This window comes from Puma concolor, chromosome E2 (genome assembly GCF_028749965.1).
Source record: "Puma concolor isolate L17-30 chromosome E2, mPumCon1.1.hap2, whole genome shotgun sequence".
NCBI classification, from domain to species: Eukaryota; Metazoa; Chordata; class Mammalia; order Carnivora; family Felidae; genus Puma; species Puma concolor.
Genome location: NC_141681.1, coordinates 61,515,517 through 61,539,253, shown reverse-complemented (window position 1 = coordinate 61,539,253; position 23,737 = coordinate 61,515,517). Strand labels below are relative to the sequence as shown.

Genomic DNA, 23,737 nt, shown 5'->3' with positions numbered 1-23,737 from the left:
AGAGCTAATCAGCGAGCGTTGATCAGGCAGGTACAGGAGTGAGAAGCCAAGCCCTTCTGTGAGACGCTTCACAGCAGAACGTGTTGGTGTCTCATACCCATGCCAAGGAACCAGGGAAGGAAGCGGGGCCCATGGCCCAGCTCTGGGAGGGACAGAGAACCTTGGGAAAAGAGAATCAGAGCCTCATGCAGGGCAATGGTTTGGGAGGGAGGGTCCTTACCCAGCGAGGCTATACGGGCCAAATTCTCCAGCATCACATCATGGTACAGGTGTCTCTGAACCTCGCCCAGGAGCCCCCACTCCTCCTGAGAGAAGTACACAGCCACGTCCTCAAATGTCCTGTGGCCCTGTCATGATGGGGGCAGAAGAGTTCATAAGCAGGATCCCAAGGCCATGGCCCTCCTCCCCAGCTCCCTCACTCAGAAGAGGTACCAGGCCCTGGTCCACTGGTACCCGCTCTTCCTCGTGCCCGCTCTTCACTGCTGCCAACTGTCGGTGAGGCAGATGGGGAGGGGGCGGTCTTATCCGTGCTCCAGGCCGCTTCCCTCATGGTCAGCTCTCCTGGGATTACGAAGATCACACCCACATGGACTCACGCTCAGCCTTCCAGCTTAAACCCTGAGTACGAGGGGGCTGAGTGCATCCTCACACCCCCTTCCCCATTCGCACAGCACAACGGGATCACTCCTCCCTCACATGCCAGGCCGTGACCACGGGACCCACGACACCACTGCCGCCTCCAGCCCGTGTCACAGGCATCTCTCTGGCTTCCCATAGGCCACTCTGCATGTGGCACCCAGGCAGTGCCTGCCGAATGCGACAGGACCCAGGGCTACCCCAGGCGCTGCTCTGAGGACCTCCCCGCTTGGCCTGGCTCCTTGTCCTGACATCAGCCACCCCAGCGTGTGTGAGTTCAGACCCCCTGAGCCCTCCTCCTCCTCAGCATGGTTTGCGCTGTCCCCTCTCCAGTCACACCTGTCCCTCTCCACCTCCTCATTCAAAGCCCAGGCCCACTTCTCCCGCCACGACCCAAGAGACTCTTGCAGCGGACCTCCTTTACCCCTCAATGAATCTGTCATCCCATCAGACACTCTTCAGGCCCCAGCAGGAGCTGGCACAAACCCAAACCTGCAGAGGGGAACAAGTACCATGCCTTCCTCAGTGTCACCGGACCTCCATCACTGCCCTGCCTCTCAGGAGATCACATCCAGCCCCTGGGAATCCCATGCCACCACCTGGACCCCCACCTGAGGCCCGTACCCTCATAACTCTCTCTCTTACACACATTTGTGGTCACCGTACCTCCTCATGTCTTAGTGATGACAGCCATCCCCATCCGGGTGCCGAAGCAAGTGAGCCAGTCCATGGATATCCTCCCCATCCTTCCCCTGTACTGGCACCGCCACCCTGATGTGCTGAGGGCATCCTCTTACCTGTGACACCGTCTGCACACCTGCTGCTGCTGAGGGGTGTGGTATCCTCAAACCTGAACCCCTTCCTTCCCTAAAATCCAGATGTGCTTCTAGACGCCCACTTGCCACCTCCACTCAGAGGTCCCTGCAATATCTCAGATGCAACATGCAAAAACCTAACTCCTGAGAGTGCTTCTGTTAAGTGCTCCTAACTCCTGAGAGTGCCTCCGTTAAGTACTCCGAACTCCAGAGACTTGCTTCTGTTAAGTGCTCCTGCTCTGGACTTTCCACCTCAGCGATGGCACTCACACACTTGCAGCTAAAAACAAACATCCTGGAGTGATGCCAGACTCTCTCACCCTGCAAGGCAGAAAATCATCCCTACTTACAAAGTAGCCTACAAACAAAACAGTTGTCTCCATCCACAGAGCCAGGGCTGTGATGTAGCTACCATTAACCTTCCCGATACCATGGCCTCCGCTGGGGTCTCCCTGCCTCCACTCTGCAGGCAGAGTAGACTGTTTAGACGTGACTCAGATCACTTCCCTTCTCTGCTCCAAACCTTCCAGGGACCCACTCCCCTCAGCAGAGGCCCAGCACCTCAGGCTGCTTCTCGAGGACTGACTCTTGCCCTCAATCTCTGTTACCAGCAGGCGGAACAGAGTCCTGTGGGTCACTGAACACTCCCATGTGGACATGCAAGTGTCCTGGTTCTTGTGCCAGGAAGCCTTTCATCCCTTCACCTTATTGACTAGAGAAACGGGACACTTGAACAGAACTTATGACTTTAAGGACCTGAGATGACCCCAGGGCACAGAAGTAAGGACAGAGAGTGTCAGGACATCACTCTCTCCTTTATCTATGTGCCAGGACCATGGGGATAGGGATCAGAGCCAGTGAGCACACCCTGCCAGCACTCCTATTATTCCAATGCGTTCACCAACCTGGAGGCTCCCTGGATCTCACTGCTCAACAGTTTTTATACCTCCAGCTCCCCTCCCATCTGGGAGGTAGGGGGTTCTTTTTTTGGTGGGGGGCGCCTGGGTTGTTCAGTCGGTTAAGCGTCCGACTCTTGATTTCTGCTCAGGTCATGATCTCACGGTGCTTGGGATTCCCCCCCCCATCCCGTCAAAAAAATAAAAATAAAATCAGCCTCATTAAAAAAAAAAGGTCTTTTTAAAAAGCATTTTACTTATTTACTTTTAAGTAATCTCCAAACCCAACATATCAAACTCACGATCCTGAAGTCAAGTGTCACATGCTCTCCAACTGAGCCAGCCAGGTGCCCCGAAAGTTTAAACTTCTAATCACCTGGTCTTTCTGGTGACCAGCCCCAACTTGAGGCTATCTAGGGCCCCCGCCCTAAATCAGCTCATTAAAATAAACTCCTTTGTGATAAAAGGGGACACTTATGAAGAAGAAAGAACTCCTCATACCCAGGAAATTCCAAGGGTTTTAGGAGCTCTATAGCAAGAGTCCATGACAAAATCCAAATATATATACATTTTATCGCAGAGCTACGTTGGCATTTCAATCAATTACTACTTGGTTACATAAGTTTAACTTGCTACAGCTGTACCATTGTGAACTTGTACTTCCCTGGGAGAGCTGAGACACCTATGACCTTGACTGAGCCTTGGCTGCTCCTCCAGCCTGGCTGGCCCTTCTTTGGCTCCATAGGGAGTAGACAGTCTGCTGAGTCTTCAGAGCAGAGAATCTAAACCCCCTCACCTCTCCCCCTCCATCCCAGCAGGCTCCTTAATCATTACACCCCCCCCCCCAAAGCCCTGAACCACAGGACCCTCTCATCTGCAGGCACACCGCCTGCCCTCCAGCCCCAGCTCTATCTATCTGCCTTCATCTCGGGGCCTATCTCAACGAAGTACTCATAGTTTCCATCCTAAATGTGAGATCCAGGCTGGGTCCCGGTCCAGGACTTAGGCTGTCACGATATGCACATCACTGAGCCAGCTCGCCCCCTACTCCAGACCAGAGATTCCAGCTGCCTGTACGTCACCTCTATCTCAGAAACAGCATGTCCAAAATTCAACTCCTAGGCTCTCTCTGAAACCTGCTCCTCACCAGTTTCCACGTCTCGGTGCTTCCAGACACTCTGCCAAAAGAACGACTGGGTAATCTTTCATCCTGTCCTTTTGCTCACAGCCACACTGGCTGAAGAGGAAATCCGGCCGGTTTCACCTCTAAGATTTATCAGGAATCTTATTACATTCCTTCTACGGCCCAAACCCAGGATCATTGTTGAGAGTCTTTTGCAGCGGTCTCCTGGAAGCTCTCCCTGCCTCCACCCTCGTCATTCCCCTCCCCCCGTCTGTTCTCCCCGGGGAACACCTGGAATACTTTTAAGACCATAACTCAGAGTTCCTCCTCTGTTCCAACCCTCCAAGGCCCCCAGAGCCCTCACCCCGGCGGCCCAGCTGCTCCCTGCAGACAGAGGGCGGACCCCCGCTCTCCCGAATGCTCTCGCGCGCCCCCACGACTTCGCAGACGCTGATCCCTTCCACACTCATCCCTTCCACACTCGCCCCACTGCCGGCCAGAAGGGGCTCCCGCCCACGAACGCCCCAGGTTTTGCGGACAGGGGCCTGGACTGCAGTGTATTCATCAGGAGACACCCCCCCCCCCTTGGGGTTCGGGCTACACGGGTCCGGGACACACACTCTCTCACCTGAGCCAGGTACGTTAGCCGGGCCGTCGCCATAGGACCCTGCGGGTTCAACCCGGCCAGGAGACGTGTGCTAAAGGCGGAGACGGGCGGGAAACCCCCACCGCAGCCGCGCTCACATCGAACCTCAGATCCGCACCTAGTCAGTACAGTCAAGACATCCTTCCGCCTCTTGAGTCCGGGATCCGAAACCCGGGCTCCACGCGGAACAGGCGGGAAGTCCCGCCTCCCTGGCCGTTGCACGCTCCTGGAAACGCCCTCATTGGTCAGCGTGGCCCAGAAGCTGGCGCACAGTCTTCTGGGTAACCTAGTTCCTCTCACGCCAGGGATTGCTGCGAAGTCCGTCGGTGGCCATCAGCCCTCACACTGATGGCCAGGTGGTTCCTAGGAAAGGCGGAATTAGAAATACATGAAATTAGAGTCAGAAAAACCTAAGTTAACCTTAAAATAAAGCTGCCAGTTATTACCAACAAAAGATAGGTTTGGGGAATAAAAGAGAGTTGTAATCCAGGACGAACAAACTGTCGTAGGCAGTCGAGGAACAAAGGAGAGGTACCCAGTTTTATGGAGAAAAGGGGTAAGTTGGGAAGGCTGTCATAAATTAAAAGCCATTAGAATAAACTGGGAGTTTGAATTATAGTGGCTTCTCATTGGCTGAGCAGAGTGGGATAAGGAAAGTTTCCTATCCGTATGGGGGGTAACGGAAAGTTTCCTATCCGATCCATCTGCTAGGTCAAGTCTCTCTTCCTGTTCGGTCTGCAATTGACCAGGAGTGGTAGGGCCTCTGCTGAAACCTCCCGACGACATTTTTTTTTTTAATTTTTTTTTTCCAACGTTTATTTATTTTTGGGACAGAGAGAGACAGAGCATGAACGGGGGAGGGGAGAGAGAGAGGGAGACACAGAATCGGAAACAGGCTCCAGGCTCTGAGCCATCAGCCCAGAGCCTGACGCGGGGCTCGAACTCCCGGACCGCGAGATCGTGACCTGGCTGAAGTCGGACGCTTAACCGACTGCGCCACCCAGGTGCCCCTCCAGATGTGTTTCTTTTTTTTTTTTTTTTTTAATTTTTTTTTTCCAACATTTTTATTTATTTTTGGGACAGAGAGAGACAGAGCATGAACGGGGGAGGGGCAGAGAGAGAGGGAGACAGAGAATCGGAAACAGGCTCCAGGCTCTGAGCCATCAGCCCAGAGCCTGACGCGGGGCTCGAACTCACAGACCGCGAGATCGTGACCTGGCTGAAGTTGGACGCTTAACCGACTGCGCCACCCAGGCGCCCCTCCAGATGTGTTTCTAACGGCCAGCCTGACACCTCTACTCAGAGAGCCTGGAATATCTCAGACCCACTTCTAATACCACCTCTGAGAGTTAGTCCAATGCCTGACTTCCCCATCTCAGTTGACAATGTCTCCATTCTCTGTAGGTGCCAAAGCCAAAACCCAACAGTCATCCAGCTCCCAGAATCCAGAATCCAACCAACTTCCCCCATGACAACAGGCCCTTCTCTGGTCCATCCATCCTCAGCGGTGTTCCAGACTACTACAATTATCTCCTTCCTCACCCCAAAATCTCTCCTCCACTCTGAATTCCCAGACGGCCTGTTAATAGATGAGTCAGATCACCTCCCTTTCCTGTTCCAAATCTTCCATGGTTCCCCAAACCCTCAGAACAGATGCCCAACTGCCTGGCCAGCAGTTCTAGTCCTGAATCCTGCCCCCCTGCCCTCCGCATTCTCCCCATATATAAAGCAGACTTGCTGTTCCCTGAACACCCTCAACTCAGACTCACCTCCAAGCATTTGCAGACGCTGCCTCCCATCCCAGGCACAACCTTTGGGCTCACCTCGTGTTGGTTGCCAGAAATGTGGACTTTATCCTACAAGTCCTGGACTGGATTCAGGATTCAGGAATCTAGGCGGAGGAGAGCCCCCCAAGGCCCCCAGACCTAGAAGTGGGAGCCAGGAAGGTGAAGAGCCCATGAAACCACTCTCCTCAAACAGGGGAACCACACAGGCAGGGGCCTGGGTGCCAGAGGGCTTGGGGCACGACCCTCACCTGCGCTGACGCTGTGTGAGCTGGTCGACCCTGGTTAAAGGTTGCACTCCTGTAAGATGGTCCGCAGGACAGACGGGGGTGGGGGGTCCCCGGCTCCCACGAAGGAGCACATGGGCCCCTGCGGTCTTGGGACAGCTCAGCTGAGCCCCGTGTCATGGATTTGGTGCAGACCAAGTTCTTTTTCATTACAGCGCAGCAGTGATGCCCCTTCAAGCTCTCCCTCCATGGCCTGCATCGGAAGCTGGAATCCACATCAGAGATAAAAGGCCAGAATTTCTCTGGATGTTTGAGGAAAATTGTCTTGATGACATGTTTTTTTTTTTAAATTCTGCTTCATATCATGGATCTGTTTTTATTTCCAACTGTAGGTCAGTTTTGTTTTATTATATCATTGCAAAATGAAAATTGCAAAACAATTTTGCTTCCTAAAAGTCAGCCTTTCAAATGCATCCCTTCAAAAGGTTCTCTCTTCCTCACTAACAAATCTGTTCCTTTGGTTTTCATTTAACTTTGAACTGTTTTCTTATGTGAGTGTGCACAAACACGTAAACACATATACTTCTTTCTTACAGCAATAGAAAATTGTAGAAAATATTCCTGAGTGTATTAACACCCACTTGTTGACTTTTTACAATCAGTTACTAGTACAGCGGGTGGGTTGAGCCTTTCTTTATTCTTAAATTTTTTTTTTTTAACGTTTATTTATTTTTGAGACAGAGAGAGACAGAGCATGAACGGGGGAGGGTCAGAGAGAGGGAGACAGAATCTGAAACAGGCTCCAGGCTCTGAGCCGTCAGCACAGAGCCCGACGCGGGGCTCGAACTCACGGACTGCGAGATCATGACCTGAGCCGAAGTCGGCCGCTCAACCGACTGAGCCACCCAGGCACCCCTAGCCTTTCTTTATTCAACAAGTTATTTCTTGTTTGGTTTCCAGTTCACTTTGCTTTGCTTTTGAATTTTCTTTTGGATTACTGCTTCAATTAATAAGTTCTTTCATGCTTAATAATATACTTTTATACTTTATTCTATGTGGGAAATGTGGGTTCCATTACATCCCGAGGGAATCGTGAAGATGATGACACATACTTTTATTTTCCCCTTGGTTCTGGAGTGTTATTGAAAGCCATGCTCCCTAGGTATTGATGTGATGGGTGTGTCCAGCTCAGGATGGAGGCTGGGATCCTGGAAAATGTCATTTTCCCTTTCCTTTCAATTTCACTTTGCTCTGTGGGCATGAACTCAGACCCATAGTCCATATTCTTTTTCTTCTTTTGTTTTTGTTTTTTTTTTTTTTTTGGTGTTTATTTATTTTGAGAGAGAGAGCTTATGCAGGCAAGAGCAGGAGAAGGGCAGAGAGGCAAAATCCCAAACAGGCTTCGCACTACAGTGCAGAGCCCAATGCGGGACTCGAACTCACAAACTGCAAGATCATGACCTGAGCCGAAATCAAGAGCCCGAAGCTCGACGGAATGAGCCACCCAGGTGCCCCTCCAAGGTCCGTATTCTTGTCGAACTAGTCTCAGTCAACCCCCTGGTACTCTTCTGCAAAAAGACACAATGGCAGGGGCACCTGGGTGGCTCAGTCAGTTAAGTGTCTGGCTTTGGCTCAGTTGTGATCTCAGGGTTCCTGAGTTTGAGCTCCACATCAGGGTCTGTCCTGACAGCTCAGAGCCTAGAGCCTGCTTCAAGGTTTTTTGTCTCCCTCTCTCTCTGCCCCTCCTCCGCTCCATCTCTCTCTCTCCCTCTCTCTCTCTCTCTCTCTTTCTCTCTCTCTCTCTCTTTCAAAAATAATATAAACATTAAAAAAAAAAGACACAATGGCAACATTTGGTTGGGACTATTCCCTGGATGAAGCTAAATGTAAATGTGACTCCTATTTGTGCAGAATGGGTGAGGCAGTTTTATTCAGCACCACCTGCCCCCTCAGTGGCTTCCAGGATACGAAGCTTTGCCCCAATTTCTCTGGGCAGATGGAGCTAAAAGTTAAATCTTTCTGTTCTGCCAAATTTACCCATTTGTTGTATTTATTCCAATACTTCCATGTGCTAATGAATGTGTTTGTATAATAAGTCCTTTTTTTTTAATGTTTATTTTTGAGACACAGAGAGAGATGTGGTGTGAGTGGTGGAGGGGCAGAGAGAGAGGTCGACACAGAATCCCAGGCAAGTTCCAGGCTCCAAGCTGTCAGCACACAGAGCCCAACACCGGGCTTGAACTCACGAGCCCAGTGATCACGATCTGAGCCAAAGTTGGACGCTCAGACGACTGAGCCACCCAGGAGCCCCTGTATAGTAAGTCTTAAAATCAGGGTTGTGTTCTCTTCTAACTTTGTTCTTTTTCAAAGTTCTTTTGGTCATCTTTTGTCCTTTGCATTTACATATAAATTTTAGAATCTGCTTGTTGATTTCTACCAAAACAAATATACCAGGATTTTAATATGGATTGCATTTCATCTATAGGCTCACTCTGAGAGAGGAAGATTTTTTTTTTGTCTTCAATTTAAAAAATGTTTAATGTTTATTTATTTTTGAGAGAGAGAGAGACAGGGTGTGAGGCAGGGAGGGGCAGAGAGAGAGGGAGTCACAGAATCTGAAGCAGGCTCCAGGCTCCGAGCTGTCAGCACAGAGCCCGACGTGGGGCTTGAACCCACGAACTGTGAGATCATGACCTGAGCTGAAGTCGGACTCTTTAACCTACTGAGCCACCCAGGCGCTCCTGTGATCAATTTTTTTTAAGGGAAGAGGATTTTTATTTTATTTTATTTTATTTTTTATTTATTTATTTGAGAGAGAGGGTGCAAATGAACGAGGAGCAGAGAGAGGGAGAGAGAGAGAGAATCCCTCCAGGGACACAGAGAGAGAGAGAGAGAGAGAGAGAGAAGCAGAGCTCACTTAAAGCAGGCCTCAAACTCACGAACCATGAGATCATGACCTGTGCCAAAGTCAAATGCTTAACCAACTGAGCCACCCAGTTGCCTTAGAGAGAGCAGTATCTTTGAGACGGAGAGAGACAGAGCATGAACAGGGGAGGGGCAGAGAGAGAGGGAGACACAGAATCTGAAACAGGCTCCAGGCTCTGAGCGGTCAGCACAGAGCCTGACGCGGGGCTCGAACTCACGGACCGTGAGATCATGACCTGAGCCGAAGTCGGATGCTTAACCGACTGCGCCACCCAGGCGCCCCTCTTTTTTTTTTTTTTTTTTTTTTTTTTTAAGGTTTATTCATTTCTCAGAGACAGAGAGGCAGAGCGTGAGTGGGGGAGGGTCAGAGAGAGAGGGAGACACAGAATCTGAAACAGGCTCCAGGCTCTGAGCTGTCAGCCCAGAGCCTGACGCGGGGCTCGAACTCATGGACCGCGAGATCATGACCTGAGCAGAAGTTGGACACTTAACAGACTGAGCCACCCAGGTGCCCCTACACATCTTATTTCTAAGTATTTGTATATCTGATGCTATTAGAGACTGCGGTGTTTTTTAAATTAGCAGTTGTTTATACCCATTACATAGAATAACACTTGATAGTTCTAGCAGTTTCCTTGTATGTTTTGGTTTCTAGGGTTTTGTAAGTCCCATAGGATTCTTTCCATAGACTCTCATGTCCTCTGTTAATAGACGCAGTATTACTTGTTTGTTTCTAAACTGGATACTCTGTGTCCCTTTTTCTACCTTGACTAATCTAGCTAAAACCTTTGGTAGAATAGCTTCCTCTGCAGAGAATTGCTTTAGCAGCATCCCACAAATTTTAACATGTTGTGTATTTATTTTGCATAAGATAGTTTATTTCCTTGGAGTGGAAAAGTTCAGTCCTATGTCTAGGAATTCTGGATGTCTGGCTTTGACTCTTTGTTGAGATAGGGTGGTGGAATTTTTTTTGTCTAATGTTTGTTTTATTTTTGAGAGTGAGAGAGTGAGAGAGAGAGAGAGAGAGAGAGAGAGAGAGAGTGGTGTAGGGGCAGAGACAGAGAGGGAGACACAGAATCTGAAACAGCTGTCAGCAAAGAGACCGACGCAGGACTCAAACTCATGAGCTATGAGATCATGACCTGAACTGAAGTCTGACGCTTAATGGACTGAGCCACCCAGGCGCCCCTAGCTTTCAAATTTTTAATGCATAGAAGTTCCTGGGTGGCTCAGTGAGTTGATAGTTGATCGTCCAACGTCAACTCAGTTCTTGATCTTGAGGTTTGTAAGTTCAAGCCCCACATTTCGCTTACTGTAGTCAACGCGGAGCCCACTTCGGATCTTCTGTCCCCCTCCCCTCTGTGCCCCTCACCCACGTGCACTCATGCTGTGTCTCTCTCTCCCTCTGTCTCTCTCAAAAATAAATAAACATTAAAAAAATAAAAATTTTAATGTATCACTGTAAGCAATCGGTGGTCTGGCTGTCCAACCAACTTTTCAGATTGTCAAAGGACCAGGATGGAAAGCCTTCATTTATTGCATCCTTGATCTATTTTTAAAATGTCATGATTACACAAAGGAGAAATCTCTAATCCCTTTAGAATCAATTCTGATTAAACATTGCCAAGCAAAGGAGAGAATTAAGAACGAAAGGAGAACCAGGGTTTTTTGGAATAACCCCATCAACCTAAGGTTGCTTTCTTTTTTTATGGGAAAAATGGCCTGTAGGTAGTGAAGAAACTTCATTAGGAATCATGGACACCGATTCTCAGTGCATTGCCATAATTTAACTAGCTAATGGAAGGTTAAAAGTCCGATTAAAAAATGGCCAAAGACCTTGACAGACACCTGACCAAAGAAGATACCACAGATGCCAAATAAGCATACAAAAAGATGCTCCCTGTCATATGTCTCAGGGAAATGCACATCAAGCATCTAGATACCACTAGATACCTATTCAAATCCATGACACTGACAGCACCAAACTGCCGTGGACCTAAAATTGCTCTAAAAAAATAGTCTTGACAGAATTTTAAAAGACAACATAACAGGGGTGCCTGGGTGGCTCAGTCGGTTAAGCGTCCGACTTCAGCTCAAGTCATGATCTCAAGGTTCCTGAGTTCAAATCCCACGTTGGGCTCTGTGCTGACCGCTCAGAGACTGGAGCCTGCTTCAGATTCTGTGTCTCCCTCTCTCTCCCTCCCCTGCTCATGCGTGCTCTCTCTCGTGTTCTCTCTCTCCCTCAAAAATAAACATTTAAAAAACTTTTTTAAAAAGACAACATAACAAGGTATATGATAATGAAACTCTAGGTGGCTTGCAGATGAAATCATGGTTCAGTGTAGGAATTTGGGGATGAAAATTATGTTGCTTCACCCTTACCCAAACGCTTTATCATAATGGGTGTAATACTTAACTGAGAAATTCTCTTACTGAAATTTTGGAAAAGAATGACCTGAAAATCTGCAAAAAGGAAAACAGCTAACATTAAGTTGGTGCCTTGTGAGAGGCTGAGAACTAGAGAATAATATTATACCTTCGCTTTGATCTTCAGATGATCATAACAGTGAAACTATTTGTCCTTAGGTATCTTCTCATCTCCTTGAAGCTGAAAGGCCAGTACTGATCCCAATGTTCTTAAGATGCATACAATCTGGATTCATCTATATTATGTGCTTCTGATACTAACAGATTAAAATGTGAAATAATTCTAATATTGTTTTGTTTTTAACACCCATTTTTCTGGCTATGTCTATTTCAGAGAACCCTGAAGTAGTATGCAGGAACTTTTGCCTCTCCATCACACCCAAGAAGTACTGTGTTCAACAACAACCAGAGGTCACTGTGGCATTTACAACCAAAGGGAGGAGCCATTGAAAAAGGTACCCGGATACACTGGATATAAAATCCTCTCTGTGTCTGGCTTGAGGCAGTATGTGCCCTAATGGTTTTAGTCCATGTTTTGTGGATAGAGGAACACGGAAAACGACACTTGCCAAATAGCATCAGAGGCTATGTGGGCTCCTATGCTTAGTGACCATAGCCATAGTGGCCTATTTATGTGCATACTTATGAGAAGCTTATTGGCATATGCAAACTAAGGTAGAATTAGGGGTGACCACTTCCCATATGACATCCTAAGAACATTGAGCATTTTAGGCCCATAAAATGTACTCAAATATCACCTCAGCAATAAACAGTCTATAGCAAAAACAGATCTGGTGGCCAAACTATCGGTGACCAAAATGGTCTAAAAGAACCCTATGTGAACTTGTCATGGGTCTAGCTGGCCTGACAGAACCAGAGTCTGTCTTCCCTGAGGAGAGAGATACTGAGGAGAAATATTCATTTGCCATCTGACCACACCACAGTGTGTGTTTTCCAGGAAGAAGAGAAAAGGTTTGTTATCTTCCTTGGGGCTGCTGTAACAGATTCCACCAAGTAGGGGGCTCAAAACAAAAGAAATCTGCTCTCTCAAGTTCTATAAATCAAGAGGTTAGCAGGGTCAGTTCCTTCTGGAAGCTCTGAGAGAGAATCTGTTCCATGTCTCTCACCTAGCCTCTGGTATTTTCCAGAAATCCTTGGTATCCCTTGGCTTGCAGAATGACCTGTCTCTCCAGTCTCTGTATGCATTTTCACGTGGTCTTTTCCTTTGTGTTTCTGAGTATGTCAAATCTCTTCTCCTTTCTCTTATGAGGACATCAGTCACTGGACTTAAGGCTCACCCTAAATACAAGATGATCTTTCCCCAGGATTCTTAGTTAAAACACGTCTGCAAAGAGGTGCCTGGGTGACTCAGTCGGTTGAGCATCAGATTCTTGATCTCAGCTCAGGTCATCCCAGTGTTGTGGGATCGAGCCCCATGTTGGGCTCCCTGCTGCACATGAAGCCTGCTTAAGATTCTCTCTCTGTCCTTCTTCCCCTTTCCTCTGCTTGCTCTTTCTCTCTAAAACAAAAATTTAAAGAATAAAATAAAATGCATCTGCAAAGAACCTATTGGCAAATAAGTCATTTCCCAGGTATCTGGGATAAAGATTTGGACATCATCTTTTTTGAAAGACACTATTTAACCCTACTCACAGATGGATGGCAAGCAGCCTGAACAGATAATACAGCTTAGGAAAATGCAACTATTTTTTTAAATATTTATTTCTGAGAGAGAGAGAGAGAGAGAGAGAGAGAGAGAGAGAGAGCACGAGCAGGGGAGGGGCAGAGAGAGAGACAGGAGACAGAGTATTCCAAGCAGGCTCTGTGCGCTGACAGCAGAGAGCCTGATGTGGAGCTCGAACTCACGACCTGTGAGATCATGACCCGAGCCGAAGTCAGACGCCTAACCAACGGAGCCGCCCAGGTGTCCTGTAGAAAAATGGATAAAACAAATCCACTGGATGGCAAGACAGCACCCTAGGGAACATGGATGGAAAGAGCACGCGCAGTGACCCAAGAGGAGCTATTACATATGCTTCTCCAGACGGAAGCAGAGGCATCTAGGCGCCACTTCGAAAGCCCAAAGCGCGAACTCATCCACACTGGCCAGTCCTAAGCCGTGTGCCTGGCTTGCCTTGCCTTTCCCCCCGGAAACCCCTATAAAGGTCGTGCTCTAGCTCTTCCTCTTGCTCCTGTTTTTACTTCCTGACCACCCTGGTGTTTTGCCCATGTAGCCCCTTGTGGCACGCCTCAAGGGGCACGGTCCTGTTTCTAGACCGTGTGAGTGTCATAAACTTTGTTTTCCTGAGCTTTTCTCTGTTTCCTCTTGTGGCCACACCTGATGGACCATTTGTTAAAAGAATACAAAACAATGAGGAAAAGAATTTTTATAAATTTTCAAAGAATCCTTTCTCTAATAACTTACAACAATACCAGAAAAATAACTTCTTCTTTTTTTAATTTTTTTTTTAACGTTTATTTATTTTTGAGACAGAGAGAGACAGAGCATGAATGGGGGAGGGGCAGAGAGAGAAGGAGACACAGAATCGGAAGCAGGCTCCAGGCTCTGAGCCATCAGCCCAGAGCCCGACGCGGGGCTCGAACCCACGGACCGCGAGATCATGACCTGAGCTGAAGTCGGACGCTTAACCCACTGAGCCACCCAGGCGCCCCAATACCAGAAAAATAGTAACTTCTGTGTGGGGATATCAGAGGGACATCATCATAACAAAGCAAAAAGTTACCGTCACTGATAATGGGAAAACAGACATCACACGCCTCCTGGTACAGCACATTGAGAAGGGCACAGCAATGCATCTGTGGTTTTCCAGCCTCCCAAATGCTGAAACTTAATGATTTGTTAAGAAACCTCATGACTGAGGTAAATTTTACAAAATAATTGGTCTGTATTTTTTAGAAACAAGAGAAAAAACACTCAAGAGAAGAGTAAGAAACTGTTTCGGATCAATGGAAAATAAAAGCAAATCAGAAATAAATGTAATTCCCTTTTTAAAAAATGTTTTAAATGTCTATTCATTTCTGAGAGAGTGATGGAGACAGAGAGACAGAGCACGAGTGGGGGAGGGGCAGAGAGAGAAGGAGACAGAATCCGAAGCAGGCTCCAGGCTCTGAGCTGTCAGCACACAACCTGATGTGGGACCCCAACCCACAGACCGCGAGATCATGACCTGAGCCAAAGTTGGATGCTTAATCCACTGAGCCACCCAGTTGCCCCAAATAAATGCAATTCTTGATACTGGACTTGGCTCTGGACTGAAAAAAATTAGCTGTAAAGGGGATTAATAGAACAATTGACACAATTTAAGTATGGCTTGTGAATTAAATAATACTGTTGTATCATTATTAAATTACTTGGTTTTGAATATTGCCCTAGGTTATGTAGGATAATATAAATTCATATAAGAAATATACACCAACGTGTGCTTTGGCTGATGCTCTTTGTACAATGTTCCTAACATACTTTTCAAAATGTTCAAAAAATAATATATATATACATACTTTCAAAAATATCATATATATTCAGAAACTATCTATGCATACGTATACACATACACAAGCACGTATGCATATAAGGATATGAGATGGAAGAGATCTTCTTTAGTCTTCTAAATAACATCCACAAAATATTGCTGCAAAGATCATAACTCATAGCCCATTATTAAAATATTCCTGGGGTGCCTGGGTGGCTCAGTCCAGTTGAACTTCCAACTCAATTTCAGCTCAGTTCATGATCTCACGGTTTGTGAGTTTGAGCCCCACATTGGGCTCTGTGCTGACAATGTGGAGCCTGCTTGGGATTCTCTCCCTCCCTCTCTGTTCCTCCCTGCTTGTACGTGCTCTCTCTCTCTCTCTCATGGGGCGCCTGGGTGGTGCAGTCGGTTAAGCCTCCGACTTCAGCCAGGTCACGAGCTCGCGGTCCGTGAGTTCGAGCCCCGCGTCAGGCTCTGGGCTGATGGCTCGGAGCCTGGAGCCTGTTTCCGATTCTGTGTCTCCCTCTCTCTCTGCCCCTCCCCCGTTCATGCTCTGTCTCTCTCTGTCCCAAAAATAAATAAACGTTGAAAAAAAAATTAAAAAAATATATATTCCTGGGGTGCCTGGGTGGCTCAGTCCAGTTGAACTTCCGACTCGATTTCAGCTCAGTTCATGATCTCACGGTTCATGAGTTTGAGCCCCACATCGGGCTCTGTGCTGACAATGTGGAGCCTGCTTGGAATTCTCTCCCTCCCTCTCTGTTCCTCCCTGCTTGTACGTGCTCTCTCTCTCTCTCTCTCTCTCTCTCAAAATAAATAAAGTTAAAAAAAAAAACTCCCATGAGATTAAAACAGAAGGAGAATGGCTGCTCTTTGCACTCTCATTCAGTATTTTCAGTATTTTTCTGAAGATCCTATTTTGGGCAATAGGGCAAGAAAATTGGTATGTGACAACTGGACAGGAAGGAATAAGTGTGTTTTCCTGCACCACGGAAACTATTTCCTCAAACATCATCCTCACTGTGAGCGCAAACATCAACAGCCAAGTCGCTTTAACCCATCCGAACCCCTGAATTCTTCATCGCCTGCACCCTGCTCTTTTTGTTTCTCTGGGACCCATCACCTTCTGATGTATGATGTGACTTAATATCACAGATGCAGTTTGTTGTCTTTTCCATCAACCAGAGTAAATTCCGGAATTTCTATTTTGTGCACTGATCTATTCCATACTCCTAGAAACGTGCCTAAAACCCATAAAGAACACAATAAATATTTGTTAAAATAGTGAACAAATTTCACCCCACAGATGCCCTGTTTATTTGCACAACTCTGGATACACGTTCTCACTCTACTCGCACTGTTTTTTCTTTCAATTCCACTGCCCTCAATGCTCCCGGGAATGGGGAGGAATTAGCTTCTGGAAACAAAGCCTGAAAACTGGCTATGGATCCCAGACAGACATTTGGTCAACCTCTTTTTCTCACTGATTAGATAAAATGGTACTCTTTCCACATTCCGTTAGGATTTGATGACTTCAGAAGTAGGTTCGCCCCACCTACAAAATAGGATTTGATGGGTATCCTATTAAGCACTTTTAATAGCTTTCAGTCAGTTCCACAATCCCAAATATTTTTGAGTTATTTGGGGATTAATTAGAGTTAGTCTCTGCTCCCCAGCAGACACTGTCACTGCACTTACAGGTGAAATGACTATCACTTCCCAGCAAGCGCATGAGGTCATAGACCAAGCCTTTATCTCTGGCATATATGTCCTATTAAGATACTTCACATACGGTGCCGCGGCCGTCCTTGTCCCGGGAGCAAACCTAAATCGGGTAAATAGCTCTTCTTTTCAGGTAAGTATCAGATTCTTAGAAAATATTTATCTTAGGAAATCCAGGATCATTCTTCAAAAATTTGGCTGAGTTGGGAAGGGGGGTGAAGTCTTAGGTAGATGATAGCTATACAGACACATAGATAAATGATAGAAATAGGAGGGGTGCCTTGGTGGTTCTGTGGGTTAAGCATCTGACTTCGGCTTAGGTCACGATCTTGCAGCTCATGGGTTTGAGCCCCAGATCCGGCTCTGTGCTGACAGTTCAGAGCCTGGAGTCTGCTTCAGATTCTGTGTCTCCCTCTCTCTCTCTACTCCCTCCCCTACTTGTGCGCGCTCTCTCTCTCTCTCTCTTTCAAAAATAAATAATTAAACATTTATAAAAACGATAGAAATATGATAGACAAAAAGATGATCTATGATAGATAGATAGATAGATAGATAGATGATAGATAGATAGATAGATAGATAGATAGATAGATAGATAGATAGGGTACATAAGACCAAACACAGACCAACAGGAAAGACACTTGCTGAGGAAACCAGAGGCACATCACCAGTCTTGTCAAACTGCCTCAGGGCCACCTGCCATCTCCCCTCTCTCCCTGGTTATATTGTTTCGAAACTTCTCTCACTTGCTTCTCACTAAACCCAGTGACCAGAACAGCATTCCCTCTAAAGGTTTTTTTTTTTTTTTTTTTACATTTATTTATTTTGGAGACAGAGAGAGACAGAGCATGAACGGGGGAGGGGCAGAGAGAGAGGGAGACACAGAATCGGAAGCAGGCTCCAGGCTCTGAGCCATCAGCCCAAAGCCCGACGCGGGGCTCGAACTCACGGACCGCGAGATCGTGACCTGAGCTGAAGTCGGACGCTTAACCGATCGAGCCACCCAGGCGCCCCCCTCTAAAGGTTTTAAGATACAGAACTGTGAGTAACAAAGTAGACAGGCTCCCACTCTGAGTGGATACCTCGTGTCTTGTGTGATATCCGCCGCTAGTGTGTGCATGTGCGTGTGGTTGTGCGCTTTGTTTGAGCAGGGGCGTGGTGTGCTAAATGGAGTGTTCGATGGCGTCTCTAAATCTGTATCATCAGTGGAAGATTGTGAACCATATCTTTCTTTGAGGCAGGGAAATCTGTGCAGAAGGTGCAAATACTGTGTAAAGATGACTAGGGCAGAAAGATTGTGGGGATGTGAAAAAAGAATAATTAGGACTTTAAATGTCAAAATGTAAATGTTATCCTGCCATTTAAACAGATTTTTCAAGCACCTTAATTGTCCTTTTGTCATGCTAATCTGACACTCTTTAACACACACACCCCCAAGGGCTACCCTTGTGGATTGACCCATTCTTGTATCTCTCTGCCCTCCCCCGGCCCCCCCTGCCCCGGTAAAATCTCTTAGCTATAGTATGGTTGCACCCATATATATGTCCCATTTAAAAGATACTTCTTTTTTGGGGCACCTGGGTGGCTCTGTCGGTTGGGCGTCCGACTTCAGCTCGGGTCATCATCTCGCGGCTCGTGGGTTCGAGCCCCACATTGAGCTCTGTGCTGACAGCTCAGAGCCTGGAGCCTGCTTCAGGTTCTGTGTCTCCCTCTCTCTCTGCCCCTCCCCCGCTCACACTCTGTCTCTGTCTCTCTCAAAAATAAATAAATGTTAAAAAAAATTTTTTTTAAAGATACTTCTTTTTCAAGCAAAAAAAAGAATAAAAAGAAAAAATAATTCTGACCAGATACGCCATTAGAAGAGCAGGAGACCTTAATTTAGACCCTCCCTATGATTGGAGTGTCCACAGAACCCCTATGGTTGGGGGAAATTACGAGTCTTTATTGCTTTCAAATCCCTGAGGGTCTTCAGGGGCCGGAGGAATCTATTATAACTCAGCAATGTCATAATTGTCAGGTTCTCTGTTTTGTGCACACATTTGAAACTCCCACAGTACATTTAATTGACACATGTTTTTACTATTTCACTTCATTTTGTGATTCTTTTTGAATATGAGTCCTGTTTCTCTCCTTTATCCCTGCACTTGCCCTTATATGAAACTATGTTCACTACACTAGTGATTTCCTGTGTTTTCCATTTCAACCTTAAATGGTGTCATGCAACTATAGTTTTCATATGAATATTTTGAACAAATCCATATGTGTATAAAATTAAATATTCACTTTGATACACCAGCTCCCTCCTCCCTCCCATACTCCTCAACACTTAGAAAGAACATTACTACCGGTTCGTGAAACTCCTTCCAGATCCTCATTTGTATGGACATAATCACTGAGGTCTCTGAGGATGACCCCCTGACTGGCCTTGTGCCAGTTCCTTCTTTCAATGGGACATCAGTGGGACACACATGATCGCTAGATCAGAAGTCCCCAATCGGTTGCTACATTTGTTCATTCAGTTTCCTTCCCCCAAACGCTAATGACTTTAATTACATAATGTATTTATTATGGGGAAAGCAACTGAAATAAGATTATTAAAACAAATTAGACCTTAATTCCCTTGATCCAAAAGAAATTGCTCTGGGAAAAATAACTTCTTAGCTTCTTAAAAAAAAAAGATTGCTTTTGAGGTAAAGGGTGTGAGTCAAACTAGATAAGGTGAAAGAAAGTACGAAAAGTTTTTAAATGCCTTCTGATTTTCCAGCACCTTAATGAACTCCAATTCTTAGATCATATTTAATTAATTATGGGTTGTGATAGGAACGAAAAGTAAAATTTTGGATCAGAGAAAAATGATTTTGACAAATTGATATATATTAGAGCTGAAAATAATAGATCGTCCTTTTCAGTTTCATTAGCATTCTTACGATCATGTATGAGACGAACATATTTTGTGTCTGAATGCGTCTGTCAAGGATTCCCTGTTTATATACATTGCAATCAATTGCTTTTGGTCTTAGTAGTCTAAGTAGTATTGTTACTGGCTTATGGTTGATATTTCCTCTTACATGGTTTAACTAATTAAATATTCCTGTGCTTAATTTTAATTTGCTTAATATCTTCTAATATTTTATTTTATTATTATAAAATTAAAATGCCGTCTGCTTGGACTATGAACTGTGATGATTTCCCAACCTGTATTATAAAAATACATTCCAGGGGCGCCTGGGTGGCGCAGTCGGTTAAGCGTCCGGCTTCAGCCAGGTCACGATCTCGCGGTCCGTGAGTTCGAGCCCCGCGTCAGGCTCTGGGCTGATGGCTCGGAGCCTGGAGCCTGCTTCCGATTCTGTGTCTCCCTCTCTCTCTGCCCCTCCCCCGTTCATGCTCTGTCTCTCTCTGTCCCAAAAATAAATAAAAACGTTGAAAAAAAAAATTAAAAAAAAAAATACATTCCAGTATTTTTACCTAAAGGATTTGTCATTCTTTACATTAAAAAAAATTTTTTTAATGTTTATTTCATTTTTGAGAGAGAGAGAGAGAGAGAGACAGAGCGTGAGCAGAGGAGGGGCAAAGAGGGAGGGAAACACAGAACTTGAAGCAGGATCCAGGCTCTGAGCTGTCGGAACAGAGCCTGATATGGGGCTCGAACTCATGTATGGCGAGATCATGACCTGAGCCGAAGTTGAATGCTTAAACAACTGAGCCACCCAGGCGCCTCTGTCATTCTTTACATCTTAAATATATAAAAGAATTAAATACATTATTTACAAATTAAATATTTAGTTCTAATTGTGAGGTCAAAATACCTCTATTTCTGGGCGCCTGGGTGGCTCAGTCGGTTAGGCGTCCGACTTCAGCTCAGGGCACGATCTCGCGGTCCGTGAGTTCGAGCCCCGCGTCAGGCTCTGGGCTGATGGCTCAGAGCCTGGAGCCTGCTTCCGATTCTGTGTCTCCCTCTCTCTCTGCCCCTCCCCCGTTCATGTTCTGTCTCTCTCTCTCTCTCTCTCTCTCTGTCTCAAAAATAAATAAAACGTTAAAAAAATTTTTAAAAAAATACCTCTATTTCTATTTCCAGATAAGTTAATATCATGTAATAAATGTATAATTTCCCCAGGAATGGATTATATTTATCAGGAAAAATACATGTATATCCATATTTATGTATTTATTTATTATGCCTCCTGTTTTGTGCCATGTTTTGACTTTTGCTTTTTGGCATAAAGCGTTTGTAGGTATCCACCACCTTCATTCTCCTCTCATTTTTATTTATTTTTATATTGGGTAACAACTTGAGAAATGTTAGAAATATTCCCAATAAGATTGGAACCATAGCGTAACATTGCAAAGTATCTTTATGACTATTATCTTGGGCTACCACTTCTCTCTGATATTACTTATTTCTTCATATTTTAATAGAGTTTTAAATTTTGCTTCTATGTTTTTAGTTACATAATATTGATGTAATTTTGCCAAATTTTAATATATAGATTTTTTTGTAACCTATCAATACCAATGGATTTTGCCAATAAATGATCGTGGACAGGGCTTTAAGATAATTTTGCAGGTATTTTTGCATTGTTTGTATCCCTCAGGGATTTTATCAGTTGAAATTTTTATAGAAATAACTCGTCATACACGTACAGTTGTAAGAAATAATACAGAGAGATCAGGTACACTTTACTGTTTCCTCCAGTGGTAGCATTTTGCATAACAATGGTAGTATGCTCTGATCTTATTCAGATTTCACTTTTTTTACTCAGGTGATTCGTGTGTGCATGCATGTGTGTGTATGTGTGTGTGTCTCTGGGATTTAAAACCATTTGAAAGCTTTTTCTTTGTCTGGTTCGGCCACAAGTCCAACACACAATAAAGCTCACTTTTTCTTTCATTTTGCCTCTCATTTTATGGATTTTTATTATTTTATTAATATTATTATGTATTAATAATATTAATAATAACATTAATTATATTAATGTTTATTTATTTTTGAGAGAGAGCATGAGTGGGGGAGGGGCAGAGAGAGAGGGAGACACAGAATCCGAAGCAGGCTCCAGGCTCTTAGCTGTTAACAAAGAGCCTGCTGAGGGGCTCGACCTCGTGAGCCATGATATTGTGACCTGAGCTGAAATCGGAGGCCCAACAACCTGAGCCACCCAGGTGCCCCTCATTTTATGGATTTTTAGATAATCATTTTGATTTGACATTGAATAAAAACAATGTAAAAATATTTAAATTTGTACATGAAGTGTAAGATAAAATGCAGGATACTTTCATAAGCTTTCATTTCTGCTTCTCCACCCTGTTTACATTCTTCCTTTATTTAAAATTTCCTACTTGGTTGAAAAAATATAGCATACTTTGCACACTGTTCTGAACTATGACTTTTTCCCTTAAGAATATATCCTGGAGAAAACTCCATAGAATCAGTTCTGCCTTTTATTTTATTTTTTTTTAATTTTTAAAAGTTTTTTTATTACTGGGGTCCCTGGGTGGCTCAGTCGGTTAGGCGTCTGACTTCGGCTCGGGTCATGATCTCAGTTTGTGAGTTCAAGCCCCATGTCCGGCTCTGTGTTGATGGTTCAGAGCCTGGAGCCTACTTCGGAGTCTGTGTCTACCTCTCTCTCTCTCTGCCTCTCCCCTGCTCCCGCGCTCTCTCTCTCTTAAAAAATTTGTTCATTTGTGCTCACTCGGCAGAGTTTTCTTTCTCTTTCTATTTTAATGGATTTTATTTTTTCATTGAAATGTGTCTGACATATGACATTGTGCAAGTTAATGTGTGCGACATGTTAATTTGATACATTTGTATATTGTAATGTGATTGCCACTGTAGTGGTAATGGGCACCTCTATCGTGTTGCACCATTATTCGTTCATTTTAGTCATTAGAATAATTAAGTTAGAATCTCTTAGCAAGTTTGATGATTACAAGAGGCTATTTCTAATCTAGTTCATCAGTTAATTGCATGCTGATGCACGCACACACACATACACACAAAGCATAAAATGTTAATACCCACTTAAAGTGAGAAATAAGTTTTAGGATAAGTGATGAAAAGTACTCTGCATAGTGTTGGCAAGGCATTTATTGCTACTGTTTTTGCTTTCATTCTTCTGACTTCAATTAAGATCCATCCCTAGATATTGATGCAATAGGTGTTGGCACATTGGAATTGGGGAATATCTTCCTCACTCAGACTGCAGATGGGATCCTAGGAAATTCATCCCTCCTTGGTCTTTATACCTTCTCTTTGCTCACTGGACACAAATTGAGACCCACAGACCTGATTTTCAACCAGCTGGTCCTAGCCAACTCCATCATCCTTTTCTCCAAAGGGATCCCTCAAACAATGGTGGCTTTTGGATCCCAAAATTTCCTGGGTGCTGCTGCATATAAACTTGTCTTTTATTATTACAGAGTGAGCACAGGGGTTTCCTCCAGCACTATATGTCTCCTCAATGACTTCCAAGCTATTAAGCTGAACCCTAGTATGTGTAGGTGGATGGAGCTCAAGATTAGATCCCCAAAGTTCCTTGGCTTCTGCTGTTTCCTCTGCTGGACCCTACATCTCTGGATAAATTCATTTATTCCTCTAATAGTAAACGGTCCATCCAATAACAAAAACCTTAGTGTGACAAGAAATGGATAAAGTTCCTGGAATGGGGTAGGGAGATTTAACATATTATTTGCAGTCATATATTTTTATATGGGTTTGAGCTTCATGGTCTGGGCCAGTGGCTCCATGGTCTTTGTCCTGCTCAAGCACAAGCAGCAAGTCCAACACATTCACAGCAACAGCCTTTCCCCCAGATCTTCCCACGAGGCCAGAGCCACACACACCATCTTGGTCCTGGTGAGTTTCTTGGTTACCTTTTATTCAATCTATGCTATTTTAACTGTTTGGATGACTCTGGTTGCAAATCCAGGCCAGTGGATGGTGAACAGCACTGGGTTTGTCTCCTCGTGTTTTCCAGCGTTCAGCCCCTTTGTGCTCATGGTCAGTGACACTCGAGTCTCTCAATTCTGCTTTGTCTGTAGGGCAAGGTGA

At 45.3% G+C, this 23,737-nt stretch overlaps 1 protein-coding gene across 1 annotated transcript; it reads left to right on the top strand.

The window, feature by feature from the left end:
• Positions 1-393: 393 nt before the first annotated feature.
• On the top strand, positions 394-23,737 carry LOC147573896 (vomeronasal type-1 receptor 1-like). Its single transcript, XM_086688686.1, is given in 3 exon segments — positions 394-495; positions 970-1,144; positions 22,830-23,737. Coding segments are annotated over 3 exon segments (1,185 nt in total).